Source organism: Neolamprologus multifasciatus, chromosome 15, assembly GCF_963576455.1.
Source record: "Neolamprologus multifasciatus chromosome 15, fNeoMul1.2, whole genome shotgun sequence".
Classification (NCBI taxonomy): domain Eukaryota; kingdom Metazoa; phylum Chordata; class Actinopteri; order Cichliformes; family Cichlidae; genus Neolamprologus; species Neolamprologus multifasciatus.
The window spans coordinates 12861300-12870324 of record NC_140453.1 but is presented as its reverse complement, the minus strand read 5'-3'; the positions used below and the strand labels follow the sequence as shown (position 1 = coordinate 12870324).

General features: G+C 40.9%; 1 protein-coding gene across 1 annotated transcript; it reads left to right on the top strand.

Annotated features, from left to right (window-relative positions):
- The first annotated feature begins 1060 nt into the window (after positions 1–1060).
- On the top strand, positions 1061–8319 carry nr2e1 (nuclear receptor subfamily 2, group E, member 1). The gene is made up of 9 exons (XM_085134171.1): positions 1061–1683; positions 4289–4434; positions 5209–5296; positions 5647–5882; positions 6354–6500; positions 6850–6946; positions 7037–7186; positions 7399–7504; positions 8121–8319. The coding sequence occupies exons 1-9, from the start codon at positions 1623–1625 to the stop codon at positions 8281–8283; spliced, it is 1194 nt and encodes a 397-aa protein (XP_084990297.1). The 5' UTR covers positions 1061–1622; the 3' UTR covers positions 8284–8319.
- The last annotated feature ends 706 nt before the right edge of the window (positions 8320–9025 follow it).

Sequence of the window (9025 nt, the reverse complement as noted above, 5' to 3'; positions counted from 1 at the left end):
TATTATTATTATTATTGTTGTTGTTGTTGTTGTTGTTGTTGTTGTTATTGTTATTATTGCCCATTTCTTTTGCTGTAACTAAAAAAGCTAAAGTGCAAGAGTGCAAATCGTTCTTTAAAAAAACAACAAAAAAAACCCCAAATACATTAATTTCTAGAAGCCTTGTTTTTTTTTAATAAGTTATATTACAAGGTCCCAAAGTGTGTCTGCATGGTGTATCTGCCCACCTAACGAGCTCCAATAAACCACTAACAAAGGAAAGATAATGCAGATTGTGGAGCAAAACTACACCAACGCCCCCGAGAAAACGGGGGAGAAATAGATATTTTACAACTTTTAACTGTATGAACATTTTCAATTTGTCATCTCTTTAGCCTTTTTTATATTTATTAACGAATCAAATACGCAATAAAGTGTTTTATAAATCAAAGTTCAGCTTTATGACAGTTGTCTTGACCGCTGCTACGTATGTGGTGGAGCCCAAGCATTTAATCTGGAGGACTGTACGAGGAACCAGACACAAATGTCTTTGTGCTAGTGTAGGAAATGAGGAGCGCTGACTGTTGAAGGTCTCAGCCCACCCTCACCCCCACTTCCCTGCATATGGTAATACACTCTTATTAGTGGTCAGCATACCTCAGCATACCCGAAAATAGTTACAGTAATCAGCCTCTTAAAGCCACCTCCACGGTCCCAACAGTTTGGATCATTTTTACTTTTTTATTTCATTTTATTTTATCTTTTTATCCTTTAGGATATGCGATTATATATTTTAAACACATTTTGAATATTTTCGGTCATATTATTTTTATTATTATTATTATTATTATTATTATTATTATTATTATTATTATTATTATTATTATTATCATTATTATTATAAATAAGAGTTCTACACAGTAAAAATCGCAAATGCAGTCCAGGAAAACATGCAACATGTGTGTTTTGTCTGCAGTGGATCTGGCTCCGTTAGCAAGGCACTTCACTTCACAGCACTTGCACACACACACTCCCTCACACGCCAGTGACGTCAGGATGGAGTTTGGAGTAGAAAGCCAAGTGGATGAAGGAAGTGGAGATCTCCACCCTCCAGCCTCCCCCTGACACTTCTCATAAATATTACCAAGGCTTATTCGGGAGGCTCCCACCATAAAGTCACATCGTGTCCTGGTTTTAACAAGTTTTCAACCGTAAGAAAATCGGAAATTTGCACCTTTTTTCCCTTCGCCACCGCGTTGGCAGTATCGGATGCGCTCCAACCACTGTTTTTCCAACTCGAACTTTACGCACCGGCTACTGCGCCACTAGCTGGAGAGCTGCTGTTGCCGTTTACCGGCTGCTGCCGCGGAGATCCAGTCCTGGTTCTCCGGAATCTTCGGCGTCGAGGGCAAAGATCCCTGATAAAATGTATAATTAATGTTTTAATCTGTGGCTCTCGATCGATCGGAGGCTGACTTTCTGTCAACTTGGCTTCGGAACTTTGACTTGTGTTTCTCGTCGCTGCTGGCAAAGAAACCGAGAAACCACAAGTGATTCAGTGTCACAAACTTCATTGTTTCTGTCCACAAGAAAAGGAGAAAGAGGACACTTTTTATCCAGATTCTTTAAAATATCGAGGATCCATGATGAGCAAACCAACCGGTTCAACAAGTGGCTGTTTGGATATTCTGAATGTCAAATCAAGTAAGTTTTGTTCATCATCATCCCCGATTCCTCTGAAGAACACGGCATAGATAATGGGAGGTCTATAGTAGCGACGGGTATAACAAATGAAAGTACAGTGAGTCCATGGTTTTTTTTAAAGATGTTTCTCACGACTCTACCTCATGATCACAAAGATGTGAGTATGGGGACTGGCTGTCGGCCGTCTCAGAATGCAATACGTGAACATCCCCGGATAACAAAGCTCCTGAATGAAAGGAAATCATGTGTAAAATATATTTTGTAATGTTGCTCACAGATTTCGAGAAACAAAATATGAAGGAAGCGAAAATAATAAGCCACATTCATTTGCCGACCGCTGCTCTTCAAAAGCCCCACATGCTTCCCTTTGATGACACTTGTTGCCTGCAATTTAATTTTCAGCCTTTAAAAAGAGTAACAGCGCAATATGCAGGGTATCATTCAATCTTACATGAAGAAAAATCCCGTTTGCGCACGAGATTTTCTTTTTTTTTATGTCTGAAATGTGTTTGCGCATTTCTGAATCCCTCATTTGAGTTTCCTGAAGCGCTTTAAATCATGTTACTGACTTTTTAAAAATAGTAATAAATTTCAAGCAGATTTACACTTTCCTATCAAATTATTTTCTGACCCTTTTTTTCTTAACCCTTGCAATTATCCCTCTGCTAGGCCTCATTATGAATTCAAATGAAGGCGGACTCAGATCATAATATAGGCCTAAAGTAGGCTATTGTTCTCTCTCTCCAAAGAATGGACATTTCTGTTGAATTCACATTTGATGCTTCTTTTAGCGCTACCACATTTTTTTTTTTTCCACACCAGGCCGCCGCTTTTAAAATCTGTGCTCGGCCGATGTAAACATGTGTTTTCAAATGAGAATAAAACGACTCACAGCATTGCTGTGACTCAAGTTCACAGCCACGCTACCGAGTGGTCAGAGGAAACAGCTCTTTCTCTCCCTAAAACTTCATTTCCAACACTTTTAGCAGGTTTTCGCCTTGATGGTGATTACGTTAATAGAATATGCCATATATCTTCAAGCAATTACTGCTCACAATGGAGACGCAGTGGACCCCCACAGCGGGAAGTTAAATACATTTCCCCCTTTCACAACAAAATTGTCTGTCATTTTTATTTAATTGACTCCCAGCGACCATCGTTTAATATTTGGGGGGACATTTTTTCTTGTTGAAAATGTTTGCACTTTCGGTCATCCGCGGTTTAATTAAACTCTAAATTTTAATTTGGGGGCTGTGTCAATGAAAATGTGATTTGGTTAGCTTTGGTTTTAAAGGTTTGTTAAAACAAAATAAAAAAATATTTAGAAAACAAGAAAATAAAAGAACAACAGTGATAATAATAATAATAATAATAATAATAATAATAATAATAATAATAATAATAATAATAATAACTAGGACTAGTATGTCTGGAACATGTTGAGCATAAATTACTCCAATTACTAATGACAAGTTGGGTACCAAAATACCAAATTTTGTTTAACAATAAAATGTTTAAATCCAACTTTAAAATGACTTTTTTATTGCATGTTACAGCAATTAAATGTCTTTTGCGTACATTAAGGGGCTACAGGGAGTTTTGATTCTTAATAAACAGCCAATTCAAGTCTTATAACTCTCTCCTGAAGTCATTGTTTTTGCTGCTGAGTAGTTATTCCCATGCTACCCTTTTTGACGGGTCACTGGTGAATCAATGAGCAGGTGGCAAAACGTCAGTGTAATTACATAGACGGCTTTTCCCTCCAGAATAAAAAAAAGGACTGCCTCATATGCATACAAATATCTTCTTTTTAAGAGATTTGAATACAAAATCTTCACAAAAAAAATCACATTTTTTCATCTACACCGGGGTTGATTTACATACACTTCATTTGAGTTGGTGAAACGAGTTGGTACGCATTATTCTCATGGTGCAGTGTCACTCCCTAATCCTGGGGCCTATAGACCTGTGGGATAAAGCAGCTGTCAAGTCTCATTATGAAGTGGAGTTGGCAGCTTGTCGAGATCCAGGCAGTCAGACGAGGTTCAATGGGAGAAAATCATTAAGTTAACACTTTCCCCTAATGTCTCCATTGTGCGTTTTCGGGGTATTGTCTTAGCGAGCTCAAATATAACGCTTCCCACCGGACTTTATTCTTAAAATGTGCGCAGTGAATTCCCATGGTCGTGCTCGGATGAGACGCGGGGCGTTGTCCAGTGTGCGTGTAATGAGTGTGAGAGCGTGTCTGTGGCTGTGTGGAGTTGTCGGACAAAAGTAAGTCACATGCAGGACAGTTTGTCCATTGCTTCAGTGTATATGAGCTCGATTATGGTACTTTTTAACTGATTATAGGGTCGGTGTAAAGTCACATAATTGCAGGTCGACCGCTGAACTGCAGCCAGTGTGTCAACTTTGAAAACTGTTATACCAACTTATTCTGGAAAAACACTTTAAACACTTTGTTCCATCATATTTATTCATAAATCCCGCGATTATGCGAGCAACCGCTACAAAATGTCATCAAAATGTTTTGATTTAAAACTGAACTGTGCGCTTCGTAATTCAGTGAGCACATCATTTACTTGACACTTTTGACCTCTCCCAGGTCGGATTCTGGACATCCCATGTAAAGTGTGCGGTGACCGCAGCTCAGGGAAACACTATGGTGTTTACGCCTGTGATGGCTGCTCGGGATTCTTCAAGAGGAGCATCCGCAGAAATCGGACTTATGTGTGTAAATCTGGCTCGCAGGTGAGGCCTCCTTTAAGTTTATACAAGCTCGTAACTAAATTTCCCTGCTTTTTACACGAGCCTGAATTGGCTGTGGTTAAATGCACCTACTATTTGCGGTTTTTGAAATTTGATTAAGTAGCTTTATTTATTTATTTTTAATAGAATTTCAAGCAAGGCGGGCAAACAAGCAGGCAAATAAATTATCAAATCAAGCCTAAGTGAGAAACCTGTACGCAATCATTGCCATGAATGTGGAGCAATTTCTTACATTTTCCAAATAAAGTTAGCACCCTGCACAGAATTTGTCTCATCCTTTATTCTTTATATCCCCTACGTGTCTGATTTTCATCAACAAAACATACCAAGCGTTTTACGCGCGGAATGCACATTTTACGCGCTGATTTCTGTTTGCTTTTCTTTTTGGCGCTGAGTTAAGTCTCTCTTGATGAGCCTAATTATGTCATGCCTAGACCATTAAGTACTGGGCTAAGTGCCGCGCTGCTGTAATATATCAGGTGTAATCCAATCTAATGTGATGACTCGAAGCCGAGGATTTAGGCGGCAGAGGGCGGGATAGAGTACTTATCCTGCGGGATGAGGCCACACTGGAGCCGCAGGGGAGCACCTCCATAAGTAAAAGATACGATCTTTCACCTGGAGATTGCCCTCCCAGGAGGATAATAGCAAGAAGCTTTTTTCCCTCTCCTGCAAGCTAAGAGAATTTTAACTAGAAGCTGTAACCCCTTTCTCTTTTTATGTCCCCCTATCCCCTCCCCTTTTCTCTCTGTACAGGGTGGCTGTCCCGTAGACAAAACTCACAGAAACCAGTGCCGAGCTTGTCGTTTGAAAAAGTGTCTGGAAGTGAACATGAATAAAGACGGTAAACGAGCTTAATTGAATTATCACTTTGAGCAAAGAAACGCCAGTACAGTAGGACAGCATTGGATTCGGGGGAGAAAAAAAGTGTATAAAATCTGTTAATCAAAGCCGAAAAGAAGTTGATAATTACCTGCTCCCCGCTAGTTTTAAAGGATATCTTATTTATACCTCCTGTGAGCGCTGGTAGAAGCTCATTATTTTTTTCTTTCACGCAGAACATTTGCACTTTAAGTAGCAGCTTTCGTTCAATAAAATAAACCCGGGATTGCTCCTGGAGAATGCAATTAACGATCCTGATAAATAAGCAGTTTGCTCTCTTTCACACTGCCTTCCTACTGTCCCGCTCCACAGCCGTTCAGCATGAGAGGGGGCCACGAACATCTACAATTCGCAAACAGGTCGCTCTGTATTTCCGGGGCCACAAAGAGGTGAATGGCTCCTCGGCACATTTCCCCGGATCCTCCCTACCCGGTCCTCCTTTTTTCACCACTGTCACCCAGCTGGAGCCGCACAACTTGGAGATGAGCACAGTAGCCACTACACCGGAAAGACAGGCCATCGTGGGTCTAGCACAGCCAACTCCTAAGGTAGATTTTTATTTTAAGATTACGCAATTTAATAGCTACAACGTACACTTTCTTCAAAGAGTTTTAGACCTTCAAGTAAAGAATGAGAGCATAGAAGTCAATCATTTCTTGGCTCTCGTGTCGCAGTCCATGCATAGTTTTACATTTAATCATTTCTAGATGTAGAATTCCTTAAAATGTTAGATGTTTGTATTTCTTCCAAACCGTTATTGTGCGATTAATTAGTAAACATTTTTTTCTTTTTTTTAACACAAGGGTTAGAAGTTGAAATTCCTCTCCAGATATAAAAGCCTGTAAGACCCACAAATCCGCCAATTAGATTTCTCACTGTAAATCCACCACAAGCAACACTAATCATTATAAAACTGGGTGCTGGGGGCTTGGAATTCGACCTTTGTTGTTCACTGTTTTCCGACCTGCGTTTCTTTCTGACATAAACAATGACAACATTTTCATTTTCCCTCTCTGCAGTATCCCCACGAGGTCAGTGGCACCCCCATGTATCTGTACGAGGTGGCTACGGAATCTGTGTGCGAGTCAGCTGCGCGTCTTCTCTTCATGAGCATCAAGTGGGCAAAAAGTGTCCCCGCGTTCTCCACCCTCCCTTTATCTGATCAGGTAGCCACGATTTGGACTCATTCTCCAAATGAATGATGCTTAAACATGATCCCAAAACAGGCCATTAGCGCCCTGTGGGGTTTGAAATGGTGAACAGCTGCCAAGTATTTGGTCCGCAGACAGACGCTTTAAACTAATTAAATTAATGTCATGAATTTGATAGTATCGATTTGAAAACTGCATATCTAATAATTCCCAACCAAGCCCTAAACCCTGCACACAACATGGAAAAATAAGTAGGAATTAATCTTGTGTTGTTATTTTTACCATTCAAAAAGTTTCAAATACTTTGAATGGTTTAATTGTTGCATGTTGTGCACAGTTTAACACTTAAAATACCCCCTTACAGCTGATTCTGTTGGAGGACGCTTGGAGGGAATTATTTGTTCTGGGCATCGCGCAGTGGGCCATTCCCGTGGACTCCACAACTCTTCTCGCTGTTTCTGGTATATGCAAAGCACGAGATAATTTTAAGTGTAGAGCGAGCAGCTGTTGTCGTCGTGCGTAATGAAACTTTTCTTTACATTTATCCAAAGGGATGAACACTGAAAACACGGAGTCTCAGAGGATGAACAAGATTATGTCTGAGATTCAAGCGCTTCAAGAGGTGGTCACCAGATTCAGACAGATGCGCCTTGACGCGACCGAGTTCGCCTGCTTGAAATGTATCGTGACATTCAAAGCTGGTGAGTACCTCGCAAATTACTGCCCGAATGTTTGACACAGTGTAAAGACTCTTACCGGAAATAACCATATTTACCAAAGCAAATCTCAACTTTCTCTGCTGCATAAAACTACAGTCAATCTGGAAAGACAGAAGATAATATATGACATGTCATTACATCAGTGTCATGTCAGCAGATTTCTAACAGCTATAGTGATGCCTCTTGTCTTACAGTTCCTACGCATGGAAGCACAGAATTAAGAAGTTTCCGCAACGCCAGCGCTATTGCTGCTCTGCAAGATGAAGCCCAGCTCACTCTCAACAGTTATATACACACCAGGTAAAAGAGATCTATCTATCTATCTATCTATCTATCTATCTATCTATCTATCTATCTATCTATCTATCTATCTATCTATCTATCTATCTATCTATCTATCTATCTATCTATCTATCTATCTATCTATCTATCTATCTATCTATCTATCTATCTATCTATCTATCTATCTGGCGATCGTGGCTCAAAAGTTGGCAGTTGCCTCTGTCAGTGCGCCCCAGGGCAGTTGTGGCTGTAGCTTGCCATCACCAGTGTGTGAATGGATGGCTTAATGTAGTGTAAAGCGCTTTGGGGTCCATAGGGACTAAGTAAAGCGCTATACGGGCCATTATCTATCTATCTATCTATCTATCTATCTATCTATCTATCTATCTATCTATTCATCCTAAGATAAAGCATGCTTTACGCACGTGTCAACTGGCTATAGTCTGCCAGCTTCATTATAAAGTTAATGAGGCAATAAGCCTCCTGTAATTGTGCAGGTGCACTAGATGAAGCTCGTATTCAAGCTAAGTAGGAGCTATTTGTCACAGGTGTGCGGTAATTGGACAGGCTGCAACAGACAGTCTGCAAATGGAACCGGACAAAAAGGCTGTTTTTGACACCAGTTGTGTTTCAGGTACCCGACTCAGCCGTGTCGTTTTGGTAAGCTCCTCCTGCTGCTGCCGGCCCTCCGCTCTGTCAGCCCGTCCACCATAGAGGAGGTGTTCTTCAAAAAGACCATCGGCAACGTTCCCATCACCAGGCTCCTGTCCGATATGTACAAATCCAGCGATATATGAATTCTCACCATCTGCCGGGGCACGTGAGGAGGGGGGGGGAAAAGACTGGAGGCCCACGAGGAGACCCACTGAACAATCAACACAGACTGTCAAATCATAGCAGGTGTAGCCACGGCACAAAATCTCTTACAGGCTGTCTTAATACAGCCTATTTAGGCTTAGGCTCCATTGAACACATCCGGATCACAACTTTAGCCTGTTAACAGTTGCTCTAGTCAAGGATTAGCATGTACCTTTCATTAGAGACCTGCCTGTCTGATTCTGAAAACTGCAATATCTTGTGGCCAAAACAGCTTGTAGCGTTTAAATGTCGCCTTAAGGCTCTGGAGAGCACCTGCCAAGCACGTTTCCTAAAGAAACGCTGTACATTAAGACTTTTTTTGTTTTGATTTTTTCCGAGTGTCTATGAGACCAATGAGCTTGACGACCAATTCACCATTTTATTTCTGTGTTCAATCCCAACGGAGGAAACCAAAAAAAAAGAAAAAAAAGAAGAAGCAGCAGCATCCGGGGGGAGATGCGAGTCGCTGTTCCTCAATTCGGTGCTGAAACCAAATGCACGGATGAGGCGTCAGCTCCATGAAGCATTGCGGAGGACTCTTTAAAAAGGATGCACTATCTACCCCCCACCCCCTTTGACTGTAAAACTACATTCATCTGAAAAATGGTGTCTGTATTTAAATGGCTGTCCCGTTTGTTTGGTGTGTCCTGTTTGAGGCGCAGCATAAAAAAAAGAAAAGAA